The sequence below is a fragment of the Sceloporus occidentalis genome, unplaced genomic scaffold (genome assembly GCF_023333645.1).
Source record: "Sceloporus occidentalis isolate IW3139 unplaced genomic scaffold, rSceOcc1.0.p SCAF_3, whole genome shotgun sequence".
In the NCBI taxonomy this organism is placed as follows: domain Eukaryota; kingdom Metazoa; phylum Chordata; class Lepidosauria; order Squamata; family Phrynosomatidae; genus Sceloporus; species Sceloporus occidentalis.
This window is the reverse complement of record NW_028316983.1, coordinates 77351056-77370465: the sequence shown is the minus strand read 5'-3', so window position 1 is coordinate 77370465 and position 19410 is coordinate 77351056. Positions and strand designations below refer to the sequence as shown.

General features: G+C 39.6%; 1 protein-coding gene across 1 annotated transcript in view; it reads left to right on the top strand.

Annotated features, from left to right (window-relative positions):
• LOC149316264 (BEN domain-containing protein 5-like) overlaps nt 1-19410 on the top strand; it is a 1092722-nt gene that overhangs the window by 847622 nt on the left and 225690 nt on the right. Inside the window, exon 8 of the mRNA XM_089515099.1 lies at nt 7136-7250. Within this exon, the coding sequence (XP_089371225.1) occupies nt 7136-7250 (115 nt within the window). The remainder of the gene's footprint in view (nt 1-7135; nt 7251-19410) is intronic.

Genomic DNA, 19410 nt, shown 5'->3' with positions numbered 1-19410 from the left:
CATTTAGCCATCTCTGTCAGAGAGCTCTGGAGCCACAATAAACTACAATTTCCAGGATTCCCTAGTACTGAACCAAGGCAGTTAAAGTGGTTTCAAACTCAATTATTTCTGCAGTGTATTTTGGACTATACTTGCAAAACCACTTGCCATATGTTTTTAGAAATTCCTCTGCATATTGATATTCCAGACTAACATGTTTATGTCTCTGAATTCTATAAAATCATTTTTTTCCTTCCTGCACTAGGAATCTTGTTCGCTTCCCAAACTCTGTAGATTAGTATACAGATTTCTAAAGCATTGTTTGTTCTCGTGTTTTATTCTACTGTGAGTTTTACTGTGGCTCCCATTCTCTTTCTCAGCTTCTCTACAGTTCACATTACCATGTTTAGAGCTTACTTTTGGATAGATGTTTAAGCTATCATCTCCAACCCTACCCCCAGGACTTAATTTAAAACCTTCTTGATCAGATGTACCATGCTGTTTCTAAAGGCATTCTCCCCAGTCTTCATGAGAGGTAGTCCATCTGCAGCCAGTCTAAATGAAGACAACGGTCCCAGAAGCCAAACCTCTCCCATACACACCATCTGCATAGCCAGATATTCACCTGTAGTATCTTCCTGTCCCTGTGGTCCTCTATTTTTCACAGGTAAAGTTTGCAAGAATACCACATGAATGTCTAAACTCATCACCTTCCTGCCCAGGGCTTTAGAGTCCAAGGTGACCCGCTCAAACTTTTTTTGCAGTTTTGTGGTGCCCATATGAATCAAAAGAAAGGAGTACTGCTTCTTGTTCTTGATGAACTTGGTAACTTGCCAGTGGCATCTTGGGTATGTGCACCATGAATACAGCATACTTCCTGATCCATTTTGTCCAGCTGGTGGGTGGTTTCCTTTATATCCCTGGGTAATGAATCTCCTATCACTGGCACCTTTCTTTTCTCCTTGCTGCAGCTGACAGTTAGGTTGGCTCCTTCCTTGCCTCCTTCTTCTAAAAGTTCTCACCTGCCCTTTGTATTTATAATTCTACTTTTAAAAATAAAATTGACAGCATGCTTTCCCCACCCCGCAAACACACTGGACAAATAAGCCATGTCAGCATCTGCAATAACATCCATTATGGATTATTTTAGGTAATCATCCTTTCTAGAGAAAATTCCCATGACAGCATAATGCTTGATCTTGTCGATATCCATTATACAACCCAACATGGCTCATTTATCAACATTTGTTTAGAATGAGTATCAGAAATACTTCAGGAAAGTGCTCTGTTAAGTAATTTCAGTGGACAGCCCATTATTTAGTTGTAGTAGAAAATATGTATTCTGTAGAAAAATGCACTTAATACTGGAATTATCTATATATTTGGCTTCAGTGTAGAAACCTTTGATACTCCCGACAGTTAAGCTAGAGGTAAACCTTTTCATGGTTATACTGATTCCTGCTCTCCTCAAAAAGAATCTTTAACACTGAATATTAATTGTTGTCATTACTCTTAATTCCTAAGTCTGTCTATCTATCTATCTATCTATCTATCTATCTATCTATCTATCTATCTATCATCCACTCTTCCATTCACTAATTCAAGGCATTTATCATGTCTAAGTTCTTTTGGGTCCCTGTGACAATGCCATATTGGTAAAAACAGTTTAAAATATTAAATAAATAACTAAAAACTAATTAAAACAATCTCAACTAATCAATTATATGATCTACAGCTGACCAAGAAGATATTACTCCCTTCAGAGCAAGGAGATACAAATAATGTAACAGCTAACACAAATACATGAAACAATGCATACTACATATTACATAAGCGCATTGGTAAACTATTTGAGGAAGGATTTTGATCAGCTTTTGAGAGATAATTTGAATTAACTTGAAACATCTCTTTTATGTTACTTTGAATGAAATAGTTTTTTATATGTATTTCTTTTAGCAAACAACACCTTTCAGCTGTAGTACGATGAACTAAATAAACAAAATAACAAAGATATTGAATAGAAATGATGTGATATGGACAAACAATCCACTATCAATTGTGTTACCATTTCTAACCTAGAATAGGCCCCAGTGGTTTCCTATCTTTTTTAGCGGAGGGAGCAGCAACTAAAACCTGCAGAATTGTACAGATTGTGCAAGCCACTGCATAATGTGAACAACATTTAGGGCTCCTATGAGAAAATAATGGGGCACAGACTTGACCACTTGTTCAAGCCTAGCCAATATGCTGTTTCTGCTTTCAAACATTTCTTAAGGAACAGATCTGACTAGGCTTGAGTGTGATGTGATGTAGAGGTGCCAATAAAATGACTCTGTGGAGTATTAATTTTTAAATCTTCAATTTTCTTTCATTGCCAGGATGCTGTAGGAGAATGTTAGATTCCTGGGAGGGTCCAAGCAAAAAAGTGAACAGATAGCAGGCTATCCATCATATTTTCCATTTTCTATGGGTCTCTTCTGATAAGAGGAGACAGATTTTAATTTAGTAGTTGCTTGTTTGTTGTGCGCCTTAGTGACTCTAAAGCAAACCTACCATGGGGGTTTCTTTGCAAGATTTTTTCAGAGGTGATTTGTTCAGAGGCTTTGAGACTGAAAAAGTATGACTTGCCCAAGGCCATTCAGTGGCTTTCTGTGGCTGAGCAGGGATTTGAACCCTGTTCTTCAGAGGCATAGTCCAAAACTCAAAACACTACACTATGGTGGCTCTCTTACCAATGGTAATTTTTCATCCTCTTGAAAAGTAACTGACACATTGTTCTGTATATAAAAGTAATGAATGAAAAAGATAGTGATTGTCCATAATAGATCCTGCATGATTCAAACTTAAGAAGGTAAGGCATAACTTTTTTTTTAATTTCCATTGGTTTGTTGTAAAATCGCTCTAAAATCCTCCAATGAAAAAAGACTTAGGGGCTGTACCCCTTTCCTAGCCAGATTGGGCCATAGCAACCACACGCCATGGCCCCAACCCAGCCTTTCCAGGGTGTGATAGCTGCGCCACCGCGGCTATATGGTGCTCCTTCAATGCTGCATCGTATGGACACAGCGCCAGAGGAGTGCCATGGTTCCATGCACCGTGTGGAGCAGCACGTGGCGTCATGGTGTCCTGGGGCGAAGTCAGGGCATTCATCTTGTGGGTGTGACGCCCCGACTCTGCCTGGCCTTAATGGCTGATCTGAAGAGCCCCTTAGTGGACTGGGGGGGGGGGTTTGTACCTGATCTATATTTTTACATGTGCACAAAGTTAATTTGCATATGTGCAGATTTTCATTCAGTCCTGTTTATCTATTTATAAAATTATATATAATTATATATTTTTTAATATACAAAATATTTTCTGAATCACCTTTTTGACCAGAAAAAGCTCCCAAGGTAACTTCAACGTCAAAACAATTAAAAAATTGGGGTGGGGGAGAGAAAACACCAAAGATAATCTTAAAAACAGAGTTCTGGCTTAAAACATTTATATATGAAATATAAAGGAGGGGTGTTTGTGCTCAGAAAGGAATGTCCTGATATGTATAATCAATTTTCTTTGGAAATAAGTGGGGAGGCTTTTAGAGATATCGATGGCCCATTACAAATGGGCACCCTAGTATGTGCTGAGCACGTACTAGGGTTAGAAAGGGGCGTCCTTTCCGGATGCCCCTAACCCTAGTACACGCTCGGTGCATACAAAATGGCAGCGCCCGTTCTACATGGACACCGCCATCTTGATGTAGCGGATGCTTAGCATCTGCACATCACGCTGCGCTAATGACATCGCGAGTGCGCCATTGGCGCCTTGTGGCGTCATTAGCGCGCTGCAAGAAGAAGCTGCATTTTGCAGTTTCTTTTTTGCTGTGCGGTTTGGCCACTGAGGCTCCTCCATGCAGCAAATGAAGGTGCTTTTCAGACCACCCTTTTGGGCAGTCTGTAAAGCGCCAATGTTTTGTATATGTATCAGTGCCCTACTGGCACTGAGACATTTTGCTGCTTGAAGCAAAGTCCTAATGGCGCCTTCTCTCTCCCGCCCCCCATTTACATACCAATTCCTGCCTCCATCTATTCCTCCATTCATGTCTCCTTCCATAGAAATAGGTTGCTCCAACCTGCTGACATGACAAGGCTAACTACCAGTGTGTCCACATCCAGAACTAAATCCTGGTTTCAAGCCACTTATCTTTACTAATGGAAACATCTTTTTCATTTCTTGATCCCTCAAAAGAAGTTATTTATAGTTCATGTTTGACTTGGTTGATTAGATTTGGATTGCTCTGTTTGATCCAAAGCAAAGTAATGGTTCCAAAATCCAAACAAATCTATGGGAAAACAGTTATTTTCTTTAATAGCATACTAATTGGCAGGCCAATTAATCTGCTCATCTGTGAAGAGAAAATATTTTGCAACAAGTAGTTCCATTTCCAGAAGTCATTCTCAGAGGTAACATTATAGTGGTCTTGTTTTCTTCCAACACTGCAACACGGTCCAATGCCTCAAGAGTAGCATAGGTCAATTAGTGGACAAATTAAGCAATTATGTGCCACTAACAGGGTGACTGGCATCATTAGTCTTCCTGTTTACCAGTAAACTGTTATTTTAATACAAAGACCAACAAATAAATTAAGGCATCTGTTGTATCCAGCCTCTTCCTTCAAGTAAATTATATTAAATTGATTTGGTTTCTGCCAGGTTCTTAACCTTGGTCTAAGGAAATATAAGATATGTCTTTTGCTGAATGTAGAAGATGTAAATTTGGGGTTGCATTGATTTATTAACATAAGGAGCAAGTTCTCTTGGCTTTTAAAAACTCCAGTGCATTTTTATTTCAATCCTTATTGATCTAGAGACCATCATTTTCATCTGAACAAAAGCTTTGAGGTAATTTTATTGATTGGCTGAGTCCTCATCATGATTTTATGGTAGGATATGAATACATACATAAGGCAGATTTCATTTGCATCTTTGTTACGATGATCAATAGAGATTTTCTTCTCTTGGCTTTAAGGCTGATATTTGCCTTTGACTTTTGCTGTAAACATTTTAAGATTAGATTCAGTTGAGGTACCACATTGTGGTGAGGGGTTTTTAACCTGTATTTCCTTTAGAAAAAAAAAGTCTATTCCCCCGACTTCTAAGCATCCTCCCCCGCTTGTTTAAAGCTTAGTATTTTCTCAGCATTTGTTAGTCCTTAAAGGGAGAAATGTACTGGTTTGGAATTCATGACTAACTTAAGTCCTATTGATTTCAGTAGATCTGCTTTTACATACTTATAGAAATAATATATTACAAGCATGGGTAGTAGGCAGTTTGTAATCAATGGTAGATCTCTGGCCTATTTGCAGTAGAAAAGCAAGCTGCTGTTTATCTCTCAACAACACAAATTAGACTCTTGAAATGGAGGACAGAGGGGGGAAAAGATGCAACCTGAACGATGGCTACACTACAATCCTGTTTGTACTCCTGCCAGTGGGAGATTTTCTATCAAATGAAATGCCAGTTTCAGAAGACTGCAGCATGTGAAGGGCAGGGAGAGACAAATTCCTCCTCCAAGCTTTCTCTGACCACGTTTGAGCTCTCCTAGCTATTGGTATTTAAATACAAAACAAAACCCTACCCCAACAATGGTGTAGCTTTTCCCCAACTAAGTTGCACCGGGTTAACTCAAGGTTCTAGTAATGAAAACTAATATATCCAGCAACCACAAAGTTTGTGCCCACTGGAGATGTTCTAAGGATGATGACATAGCGTAACCTCAAGAACAGACTCACCCAAGAAAGGACACACCTGTGTGTGAATTATAATTTACTTTCTGAAAGAGCTGTGAAGTAAAGCCAATATTGTTCTGAGAATAAAATGGGACCAAAATTTGGAAAATACAGTTGAAATACCGCAGAAGTATATCCAGCTCTTAGAACAGAAGGAAGCATAGAAATGGTGTATGAGTCCCTGTGAAGTGGTGCATCCATTGTATTAGCCTTACCTGACAGAGGGTCCTCAGAAATGGTTTCCATTTATATTTTACCTTAAATTTGTTGTGTTAAATACTTGCACTTGCTATGTCAAAACTGGACAGTTTTTCATTGCCATGTGCTGCAGCTCTGCCAAATGACTTCTTAATGTTTTTTCATAGAGTGTATATTAGTTTTACACCAAATGTTGACTATATTATAAAAGAAGGAGAGAAAGAAGGTTCTCCCAGACATCTAGTCAGTCCACACCAATCAATTTTGGAAATGGAACAGGAAATTTAAAAAAGATTTGAGGACATTGAAAAAAAAAATAAAGTATGGGCTGGTTTTAAGTCCTTCACAACCTCCCTCCATATTATTGTGATGGAGCTGAGCAAGCCTAGTTGGTGCCAGCCTGGTTGGTGCCAGCTCAGGAAATAAAGGTTACATAAACAGGACAGATGTGGGGGGGTAGGGGTGGGGGTGGCATAGAGATAGGGGAAAAGATTCCAAAGAGATAGGGGAAAGATAGCATAGAGATAAGGAAAAGCTGTAACAAAGATAGAAAGTCAGCTGGGGGCGAGGAATTGAACAGGATTTAGGTTAGCTGTGAATAATTACATAGTTCGGGTGTTAGTGTGTGATTTAATTTTGTGTCAATAAACTTCCACTTGTTGTTGTTATTATTTACAACTGTGTCTGGCTGTTCATGTTAAGTTTTGATAAAGAGTCTCATCATGCTTATCACAGCAAAAACACTGAATAACACATCCATTGGTCTATACATGGATCACCTTGAGGCCCAAGTATCCAATCTAGGGAGGGATCTTGAGGGGCAAGGTGAGTGACTGAAGCTCAGGGATTTGGAACTGCAGAACCGGTTGGAGAGGAAATCCCTCACAATTCCTTATTTTACAAATGTAATAAGGAAGTTTGGCCTTGAATTAAAATCAAATGTGTCATTTAATGAGGAAATTACAGATTTCAAATGGATCAGTTACTCAGGACTTCATACCAGTAGCACTGTATAAACATTATGGTATATGAAGATTATGTTCTTGTTTAATTTGACTTTCACTTTTCTGCAGTTCAGTAAACAGTAAATTATTAGCTGTATTCTGGACATAAATATATTTTGTAAAATATACTGTGATTTTTCTGTTTCATAGTAAGTGACATTTATCATTTTCTCTCTATTTCCTCTAGGTATCATTGATTTTCTTGTGAGCCCGCATCCAATTGCCAAAGTGCTAAGAGATCATTTGGTCTTCAAGATTGCGCCTATGCTTAATCCAGATGGCGTTTACCTTGGTAATTACAGGTATGGACATGTAATATATGACTCTGTATGTCTGTTTGCAAGTTAGGAGCCTGTGGAAAGGTTGCCATATGACTGGAATAGCTGGATCATATTGAGATGAGGCATTGTATCTGGTATCTATTTGGATCATTAGGTGGCACAGATTATTTTCTTTCTTTCTTTCTTTCTTTCTTTCTTTCTTTCTTTCTTTCAAAAAGTAAATCCCTAACTCTTCTAGAAATTAAAGTAGGCTACAAACCTCATTATTTTTCAAGAAAGAACTTGCTACAGTATTTAAGTACAGGTTGAGTATCCCTTATCTGAAATGCTTGGGAACCGAACTATTTTGGATTTCAAATTTTTTTTGAATATTTGCATATATTTAATGAGACATCTTGGAGATAGAACCCATCAGGGATGTAGCCAGGATTTTGGGAAGGGGGGGCTTGGGTGTGGTGGAGCGGTGGTGTGGTAGTGCAGGAATGCCACGGGTGTGCGCATCATTCATTGTATTAATATGAATTAACAGAAGGGGGATCCAGACCCCACGGATCCCCCCCTTGGCTATGTCACTGGACCCATGTAACATAAAATTCATTTACGTTTCGTATACAACTTATACTTATACACTTAAGGTGATATTGTATGATATTTTAATATATTTGTACATGGAAAAAAGTTTGTGCACATTAAACCATCAGAAAGCAATCTCAGCCACCCATTTCAGATTTTGGAATATTTCAGATTTCAGATTTTCAGATAAGGAATACACAACCTGGATTAACTAATGAGTGAAGTATCACAGTATCACTGAAGTGTGAACTGATCCTCTCCCAGGAAAAATGCTTCAACTTAGGCTTAGTGTGTTTGCAAAGAATAGAGGTGAATTCTTACAAGGTACCAGAAAATAGCAGAAAAATAGCAAGAGCAAGACATAGAAATGAATAAGAATTCAGGATGCCATGGACTCTGCTTTATTTGCTGCCACCGACTTTGTAATCTTTACTGGGATTCCAGAAAGTAAAGATTTTACTGCTCAGATATCAAGAGAAAAGAACCAGGTTGAGAGCAGGTGGAAAGAAGGCAATGAGAAAAAGCTAGAAAATATGATATATAGTTGATAGATAAAGAGATGATAGATATATATCATCTATACATCAATCAGCATCTACAGAAGCTTATTGAAGTAAGGTAAATGCTTACTTTGGATCTTAGATTGCTGATAACTAGAATTTTAAATAATAAAGAAATGAAGTCAGTTTGGAAAGACTAATTTCACATTTTCTTGTCTTAGATATATGACATTTATTATTTACTTGTTTGTTTAGTAAACTATTTATATCCCAACCTATATCTGAGAAGCATGTGTGGCACAGACCCTTTATTCAAAGATATGACTTACCTACTAAGTTAAAAGCATCTTAGACTAAGGGCCAAAGCACATAGCTTGGAAAGAGTGCCCTCTGGCCACTCCAGCCTTGATTGCACCAGGACTGCAGTGACCTCATGGCTCGCTCCCAAAGCGGGCCGCCACCTATGCTTCCAAGCTGCTAGCCAGGAGTCAGTTTAAACAGACTCCTTTTTGAGGCTGTGCAAATGAGCAGGAGATGGAAAAGGGCAGCAGGCAGGAACAAGGAAGGGTTGTAGCAACAGCAGCAACCACTGCACAGGTGGAACAAGTGGGATGGAGAGGGAGGGCCAGGTGCTGATTGGAGGGTCATCAGGTAGGGTGGCAAGGAGTAAGACTTCATAGCGTTCAGGCAGTGGCATTACTACAGTTGGTGCCACCCAAGTGTGGTACCCCATTCTATCACCTCCAGACTTCCTGATAATACCTTCTTCAAGCCAGGCTGCCTCTGCTGCAGTGTGGGTGGGGTGCTGCTGCCACCTGGCAGCTTTTTCCAAGTCTGGTGGTGCTGCTGGGTGAGTGGGAATGAGAGGTGATTCATTTTACCACCTGGCCAGTAAGCCTGTCAGACCTGGAAGACAGGCCCTTCCCACCAGTGGCTACTGGTAGGGATGGGCTGATACCTCCACCCAGCAGTTTTTTTTCCTACTCACCCAGCAGCCCTACCAGATCTGGAAGTAGCTGCTGGGTAGCAGCAGCACCCCACACCCACCAGAGGTCACAGTCGATGGATGGCTAGCTAGAGAGGCAGCCACAAGAGTTTTCTGATGAACAAGAGTGATTGCCCTACCAGGTGTTCACCCCAGTCTGAGGTGTCACCCAGTGAAATGTGCACCCCTGTGTACACACACACACACACACATCTATGATGCCCCTGCTTTCAGGAACAACTAGGAGATGGAAGGCGTGACATAAAGGAGTGGTGGGCAGACATCATAGCAATGTGAAGTTTTTTGGAAAGCAGTGAATTGACACAGCAGCAGCAAGACCCTTTCACTGTGGTCACTAAGCATCACATTTCATTATTCCTGACTCCCTGCTGCCTGAGACAGTTGCCTCACTCTGCTTAAACTGGGTTTCCCAGATTGTGAGCTGCAAGCCATTTCATCAACTGCCTGAAGTCTTGCCTGAATTGGCAGTTTGGGTGGGAGGATGTAATCAGTGGGGTGAGAGGGAATTACAATGTAAAATACAAACATGGATCATTACCTTAACTGTCAGCATTAAGAACCAGTAGCTAGGTAATCGTACCAAACTCCTAGCACAGATGAACTGATTAACACATGTAGTGTGACCAAAAAATAAAAAAAAAAATCAAAATCAAATAGGACAAAGAAAGTTAAAACTAGAATATTTTTGAGATAAAATTAACTATTTCACCTGTATCTCTTAAGGAAACCACACATTTTTTCTTCTTCCTGGGATACTTGCTATTTTCCCTCACTTTATTCTGCTTTTTTTTTTTAGTCACATGATATTGTGTCATAGTCTTGCAGGGCTTGCCATGGTATTCTCATAGATATATATGTTTTTGCCATATTACCCCAGCCCAATGACAAAATGTTGTTGTTGTTGTTGTTGTTGTTGTTATGCTTTATTTATATAGCGCTGTAGATTTGAACAGTGCTATACATACAAACAATAAGATAGACGAGAGTAAACCTGCCCATGGCGTATAATCTAAGAAATAATAGCATAATACATATAAATAATACATAACTATACAGGAAAGGGTTCAATAAAACTGGTTACAAATTAAAAACATCAAATAGCAAATAATAGTCATGCAATGCCTGGGAAAGCTTCTCTGAACAGGATGATCTTCAACTCAGTTTTGAAACTAGTTAAAGAAGTGATGACCCGTGCAGCCCGTGGCGGAAGGAGATTCCAGGAGTGAGGGGCAGCAAGTGAAAAGGGATGAATCTGGGACGGGGCAGAGAAAATCCTGGGCTGAGACAGCAGACCTTGACTACCAGAATAGAGGGCCTGTTGTTGTTGTTGTTGTTGTTGTTGTTGTTGTTAACATTTATTTATACAGCACTATAGGATTTGCATGGTGCTTTTCATAACAGAAATCAAAATGAAATAAGAATAAAAACCTGTCAAATGTTCTAAAACATCAATATTACAAAATGAAAACATCTCTAAAATAATACGGAAAGCACACAATCAAAACATAAGCAGCACGCCAAATTAACAGTCAGTGACATGGAATGCCTCCATAAACAAAATTGTCTTCAACTTAGCTTTCAAACTGGCCAAGGAAGTAACAGTTCCAGTTGGGTAGAGAGAAAAATCCAAGCATGGGGAGCAGCATGGGAGAAGGGCCAAATTCCATCAACGGAGGAGAAGATCTTCGGCTGAGTTAGGAGATAGGTGATAGGAAGAGACAAGCGCTGACCATTAAGAGGGAGCTAGTCTATGAAGAGCTTTAAAAGTCAACAAAATAAGTTTGTAACTGATTCTGAAAGGAATAGGGAGCCAGTGAAGGGATAACAATAAGGGAGTGATATGATCAAAACAACAGGCAGAGAAAATGACCTTGGCTGCTGAGTGTTGTACAGAAACTAAAGGGCCAAGATGAGAGAGAGGAAGACCCACCAAGAGGCCAAGGTGGGAGAGAGGAACGCCCACCAAAATGATACCAGAAATTCCTGAGGTAAGACAGGATTACCTCAGTATTTATGCAATTTCAACTGCACATTTGCTTCTCCATGCTGAGTCACCCAATAAAATGGTTAATTACACCATTCTCCTCTTTACTCTGTTCTTGCATTTCATTCCGGACCCCGCAGCGTACGGCAAATTCTGCCTATGCTCAAGCCCCATTCAATATAATGGCACTCGTTCTCATGGTGTCGCGGTGTGCGTGCATCACGGGCACACATGCCATTCTTTAGATTGTCGTGCAGCTTCTGCATAAACAGGAAGCCGCATATGGTGCACCAGCATATGGAGTGGGTGCACTGTGTATGCAACAGTCAAAAATACATAGTCATGTGAATTTTTCTGTGCTTTTTAAAGCAACAACAATCTGTGCAATGAAGAAATGGAACAGAATGATAAAAGATAAGGGCACGTGAGAAACACAATTGCAGTGAAATACACTGATCTTTCACTTCCAAATAGGGAGAAAGATTGGTCAGAAACCTTTACACATACACAAAGTTTCAATATGCTCGAAAGCAGTTGCTGTAAATAATTTTCAAACATCCATTTTGAAGTGTCATAATGCTTAGTTTGCAATGAGGAGATTCTTACAGCAGTGCTAGGTATGTTACTTCTAAGAAGAATGAATATAATGATATGGTGACATCATCCATAACTCACCAGAGATAGGATAATACTCTAGGAGTCAGAGCATCATTCTACTCCTGCTTAGTTATAGATGGCTTCAGTATATTGTTATATTAATTCACCTTAAAAATAATAAGCTCTGTTTCTGAGACGAATCCTTTTAGTAAAGTTGCTTACTATCAGAAATACTCAAATGCTGCTGAGAAGGCATTGATTCTCTTGAGGGCCATTTTACTGCTTGGTAGGAATGAAGATAGAAAACAATATGTTATATCAATATTTGCAATTCCAAACAAGCAGCTTTCTTTACCTGCATGCATTCTGCCATTCTTTAGGACTTTCTGGGTTGTGATCACTATTGGTGAACTGCAAGTGAAGTTCTCTGTATTCATCAAACACATTTGGCCCATCATTCTCTATACCCCTTGAGCAGCTAGGTATTACAGAAAGAAAATTATGCTCCCTATCTTAATTGCAAAACTGATAGAAAGTTATAATTTTAGCCTTTTCATCAGATAATGGAAATGCAGCCATTCTGAACTAAAAGGATGGCTAATGAGGTGGATGAAAAAGAACTGAATTTGCTTACATTTTACCACATCATTTACAAAAATGCCTAATGTAACTAATAACATAAAATGAATATAGTAAGCAGAATGCTACCTATTAATGGAGGGAAGATATTGAAATCTTGATAATGTGAATGCTCCATAGCTGTTGAATAATTTGCTGCAAGCGTTTCATTTGTTGAAGTTTACTGAATGAGTTTTTATCAGGTCCATTTGAAATCAGAGTTCCAAAACTTGTAGTTTCAGGGTGACCCACTAAGTAATTAAGACAGGATTTTTCTAGATAATTTTGCGAAGAAAGATACCTTACCTGAATAACACACTAGTAGCTATTTGTGACAAGTTAATTCTCATCCCCTTTTGGGTAGTTTTTGGATAATGGTGGGAATCGTGCAGGCCTGGGACCACTTGATATCGCTGAAGTACAACAGTGGCTCAAAAAAGTGGGGAGGGTGAATTCCAGGAGCAACAATCCATTTTCTAAACAGGCTGCAAGTGCACCCTACACTTTGGTGGTAGTTTTATTTTCCACCAACTCAACTTTGATTTACAGCAAGGGTGGGCAACTGTGGATGGCTATGTCTTTAAACAACAGAAAAATATTTTGATTAACAGGTGATAGTTGGAATGTTTGGTTGGTTGAGAGTTATGACTGAAGCAGAAGTGGTGGTTATTGTTGTGTGTATGTGTGGACTAGGTTTGGATCATCAGGTAGGGTGGCAAGGTGTTAAAAAGACTTTGAAGTTGGTTATAAGTCAGAGGTGTGTGTGTGTATCGTCTATATATTATAACTGAAGATAAAAGCCTCCAGGAACGTTAGACAAATCAGCTGTCTGTGATTAGTTTTTTGTGGTTTTTTTTTTTAAAATTCTCAGCTTTATATATTGTTTTTGGCTGTAGCTGAGTGATTTTTACCCAGACTGCATCGGGAGTTGGCCTTGCCCAAATATAATTATTAGCTGACAAAATGGCCCAAGGAGCCCCCAAAAGTGGCACAGATGCCCCTTACACTCCATAGAGGGTGTTTGTGGGCACATATTCAGGAGAACTGTGGCATTCTTGATTGGATCAATCCACCTGTAGTAATGTCTTCCACTTTTCCTATTGCCTCCCATTTTACCAATCATTACAATATTTTCTAATAAGTCATGTCATCTTATGAAATATCTAATGTGTGACAGTTTCAGTTTAGTCATATTGTCTTCTAATGAGAGTTAAGGATTGATTTACTCTTGGACCCTGTGGGTGAAGCCGGGGGCCCAGCCTTGGGAAGGCTGCCTTTAGGTTCCATGGAATCCCAGGGTCTGGAAACAAAAAACATATGAGTCAGTGGAAGATGCTTAAACAACGAAACTGAACTTTAATAACTTCTGTTAGGCTGCAATCCAGACGAAAGAAATGAAAGGCCAACAACTCTAAGACCCGGGCGCCAGTTGCCTCACTGGCGCTTCCTTGGCGTCTCTCAGTCTGCGTCCCACTAGGGCTCACTTTCCTCCGGAGCTTCCACTCACCAGGGTCTAAAAGACCTTTCGGCTTGTTCTGTTTTGTCTTGTTCTCTCTCTTGGGCCCACAGTTCCTGCCTACATGGCCCTTCCCTCCTTTCCCACCAAGTGACCTCTTCTCCTGGCAGACTGGGAGTGGTCTGCCCGGCGTCTGGGTTGTAAGGTTCTCCCCTCAGCACTCCTTCCCAGTGGGGATTGGCTGGATGGGCTATGTGGTGGGGACCTACTTGTAAGCTGCCAAAGGAAGACGAGAGGCGTAAGGCAGCCGCCCCATGCCCTGGGCCCTCGTAGTCCTCTCCTCTCCTTCTTCCGCCAGCCTCAACGCGTCCCCTTGTTCTGCATCATCTCCTCCCCTCAGACGCCTCTCCATCCTCCTTAAAATGGGTCTCTGGCCCCTCCCCCAACTCAGGAGTTGGGTTAGCTGCCTCCCAACTGGCCTCCAGCTGTGTTAACTCCCCTTTCCTATCCCTTCCTTCTTCCCCCAGGTCCCCTCGCCTGTCTCCTTCCCTCCTCGCCCACTCAACCAGCACCTCCTTCTCCAGCTCTCTACAGACCCATTTATTTTTCTGGCAGTCTGTGGTATTCACAGAACTCTCCTTTAGCATCACCTTTTAAATGAATTGATTTTCTTAATGTCGCATTTCTTCATAGTACAGCTTTCACAACTATATGAAAAAAATCAGAAATTCCATGGGATAGATGATCCTATGTTTGATATGGAATTATGTATCATTCCACTTGAGGATCTTATTTAGTTCCTTCATAGCAGCTCTCCCAACTGTTTGTCTTTTTATTTCTTGAATACAGTTTCAATTTGATTAAGGAATGGGCCAAATGAAAAACAAATGTTTAACTATTTTGATGCCTTCATTATCTACATTAAAGTTATGTAAATCATATGTGGTCATTACTCTTTTTTAATATTCAACTACAGTTGAATATTATATCTATCTATCTATCTATCTATCTATCTATCTATCTATCTATCTATCTTTCATTTGCACTTTTAAATATAGCCTTCCATGATTTTTACATCAAAACACCCCTTTCTCTCTGTTTGTGTGTGTTTGGAGGGGGGCTAATATTGGCAGTCTGTGCAGTCTCAAGGGCAGATAATTACCACCTGGACCTGCTGCAGGTGCCAAGAAGCTTAGAAGGATTGAGGATGGCAAAGGAACACTAGAAATCTTAGGCACAGCTAGGAAAGTATCCAAAAACACCACCAGTAAAAATTGACAGTCTTGCACTACATGGACTAATGTTCTAAGAAAAGGGCAGCTTCCTATACTCTTATCAGTGTCATTAATTGTTGAATGGCAAACCAGAATAATTTTCCTATATTGAAAACAAGATTTCACTATGGTCTCCTCAGTCATTTATCTTGTCTACCAGGTCCTCCTATAATAGGAGCAGAATGGCGGTTCTTTCCATCTTATACTTTTGATCCTGAATATATTCTTCTGCTTGCCTTGTAATCCTCTGGCATTATATTTGGAGAGATTACCTAAAACGGAAGAAATGAACATTATCAGGATTTTTTTTCTGTTTCCACATATATAAATAATTTCTTTTGTTTGGTCCACATGCTATCTAAGGTAATAAAGACCCCTTCACATCACACAGTTATAGTGCTATGATTCCACTTCATGGGTCTATCCTGTGGAATTCTGAGATTTGCATTTTAGGGATTTGAAAATCTTAGCCAAAAAATACTTGTGTCAAACAAGACTACAAACTCCGTAGGATGCAGCAATGACAGTTAAAATGGAATCATACTACTATGATTGTGTAGTGTCAAAGGATCCAAAGATAATGAGCAGTGGTGTTTGTAATACTGAGAAATGGCTGATACCAATATACAGTTGTTCAAAAAATGGAATAAAAACCCTGGGATTTTGTAGGGATTTCCCAGCATTAGAAAATCTAGAAGACAAGAGTTTAATAACACAGCTGCAAACTTACTGTTGTAGCGCAGAACCAATTTTTTAGGATGATTGTTTATGGAAGGGGAATAGTAGATTTTTCTGATGGAAAATTTACAGTTGCAAACTCCTTTGGTGTGTTTGCTTGTGTTTTCAAAGCTGGATGACAATAAAATACCTGTATTTATAATCAAACGACTTGTACATATGCCTTTTGGCATAGCAAAAGCAAGTATGGTAGTTCTGAAAACAACAACAGAGAATGGAAAATTACTAGTGTCAGTAATCTGAAGGCCCTTTGTGGTTCTGGACCATAATAATCTGGATATATTATTTAAATATATATATTCTTTGAAAATTCTAACTGCAGAGATTTGTGTAATTAACTATCTGTACGCCTCTCTGAGAGCCTTTGTAGCTGAAGAGCGGGGTATAAATACAGTAAATAAATAAATAAATAAATAAATAAATAAATAAATAAATAAATAAATTTTAGCCTAACTCCAAGGTTATAATATCAGATATTGGGTAGTGTAATGGGACTTTCATCCTCTCCCCCTGTGGCACTCCATGAAGTCTGAAAACCTGCTCTAGAGGAAGCTCAGTGGAGCCTTGCTTCTTTTACTAAATTATTTCCATCCGGGGTAATTAAGTATATATCATGGTGTACAGAAAATAAAGTTATATGGGGCTTACTTAGAGACAGAACATATACACAGTGTCTGGGTAAGAACTGGAGCAAATGAATGGATAAAAACCCCAAAAAAAACCCCAATGCCATATTCCCATAACAAAGATTGTTTTCACATAATTATGGAATTATTTCAACATAATTATGGAAATAGATTCTAATCTAACTGATAAGAGGTTTTCTGTCTCTGAAATGCTCAAATAAATAGTGGTCCATTATTCTCAATGCCTAAATATTTGAGGAAGAAAAGAGATTTTTTCCTTCTTCAAATTTTAGGTTTCACAATATTTCCCAGCAGTTAGGCATTCACACCTTGTGGATATATGGCAATACCTAAGGCAGCAATAGACAGGCCAAGGAAACACAATACAGTATTCTTGATTTAAAAGCTGCATATCCTGGGGCCTGGGCTGAACTTTCCTTTATCCTGAGCTTGCTCTAAACTTGTCACCATGTAGCTGAACGAGTGAAATCAGTTCCTGCAGGGAAGGCGACTGTAATGGTGCCATCTTCAGCTTAGATTAGTTCCAATTTGTCATTCTCACCTTCCTGAGATGAGAGACCCCAAGATGGCATGGAAGGGAATATGTTTTTTAATACTGGCAGATCTCTGCTGCAGCATTCTTGAAATGCGGTGACAAGGCAACCACAAAAGATGTCTATACTCCTTCTGAAAACTCTGTAGTATGTGAATCAGCAGCTAGCAGCTACTGTACTGTGTCCCACATTCTTTCATTACTCACTTATTGGCTGTGACAGTGATAATCATTGTGCAGGTAACACACAGCTGTTAATTATGGCATGCAGACTTGTCACATTTCAAACCTGAAACATCTTTATAGTGCCTCAGCTGATGTAGGTAGGGAAACGTCTCCCCACTTATATCTTTGTGTACTAGTTGGGGACACAGAAACATTGGTGTTGAAAAGATTGCTGAGCAGTGCTTTCGAAGTAGGGAAGGGTGGGGATTTCAGTTCAGTTTTATAAGCAATTACAAAGTTTTGCAAATTTCTTCATAGGTTGGAACAAAATTATATCTACTATAGTATTTCTGAGAAGCTCCTCATCTTTACCATCAATGTGACAGCAAGTTACAACAGGGCCCTTTCTGTCTGGCAATATCTTTTCCTGTTGAATTTGGATACTTCAATTGAGTAATTTTTTTTTTGTTTCAATTTACTTTTGATGAATTTGCTACAATTTGCAAATTTCTTCATATTTAGAATGGAAAGATCTTGGATGTTACTCTTTTGTTTTCAGTATAAGATGAATAGAGGAAAAAACAAAATAAGACATCCAGGACTTTGAGTGCTTAGCTTTGAAAGTATGAGTTTAACTCATTGTGTTGTCAAGCATTTTACTACTGAATTAGGGTTACCACTTTTTCCTGAAAGATAGACATTTTTAACACCTTTATGGTAGGTGAGAACAGTGTAGTGACTGTTTCTGAAAGACCCATTGGGCAATTGTAGCTTTTATAACAATTCTACTTTGTCATTTCTGACAGAGTGATCTGAGGTACAAGCTGAGCTATGTGAAACTATTGGGAGAAGTTGTCTGGTGGTTTGTGGTTGATGCTACCAGTATGCTAATAGGGTGGAGCACCAGGGCATTTTATCAACAGGAATGGAAGCATCATCTGACACTCTCCTCTTTGAGCTGAGCTTTGAGTTGCCATACCATCCAGCTGGCTGGGGTTTATCTAGATTTTATGCATGCCACTGAGAGGCTGTACAGATTGGTGTTATACGCTAGCCTCAGGGCAAATTTGGGGCACGGTGTCCACATGACGCACTCCCCAACATGGTCTTGCCAGCACCGCCACATATGCCAAACCACACAGCAGGTGGCATCATGGTGCTCCTTTGGCTCTGTGTCCAGATGACGCAGTGCCAGAATGTGCCGCCGCCACAGCAGGAAAAGTAAGCTTTCTGCAGTGCAAAAAGGAGCTGCTTTTTGTGGCTCCTTTTTGTTCCACAGAATTGCCAGATAGGGGCTGAAGCGTGTAGTTGTTGTAGCCCCAATCTGGCACTGAAAGGGGCAGTAGCAGGCTGGTCCAAAGGAGTGGTTTGTTTAACCTCTCAGTCCCCTTTTATTTCATTATCTGACCCAGATTCCAAGCTTTCATTTTGTAAAAATCTAAGTCTCTAGGCTTCAAAGAAGCCACGATATGAAATGAAATGTGTGGTGACTATTCTGCCCAATTTGTGAGAAACAAGTCTGCTACCTGCCTTTAAGGTGTGGTGAAAGGCATGAGGAAAGATGAAGGAGGGAAAAGAAAGGAAGTAGTAGAGTTCAATAAGCAAGAGAGATAAGCTTTGTGGGGAGGAAGTCGGATGGATGGGAGGATGGTTTGGTCTTGAATTAGCAATTAAGACTCACCAGCTTTACAAAAGTCCTGTGCCTAGGAGAGATGAAAAAAAGCTGCCAGAATTGTTCTGTTAATATGGCTTGGCACAACAGCCTGCAAATTTGGGTTCTCTTTGGAAACATTGCTGTGGGGACTGTGATGATGAACACCTGCTCTTCAAAATGTACCCTAAACAATTATCTTTGCCACTATTTCATTCCCTCAGGAAATTTATTTTTAGTCATTCTGGTTATTCAGACAATTTATTTCACTTCAACTTATTTCTGATTTGCAGAAGTGTGTTTTGATGATGTAGCCCCAGAAAAGGAATAACACAATTTCCCTTTAATATTTTTACTGATTTGTTGTCACCCATGTCATGAAAAGTCTAAAGGGAAACTTAGAATAATAGGATTAGATAACTTACATTAATAGTGTAAAT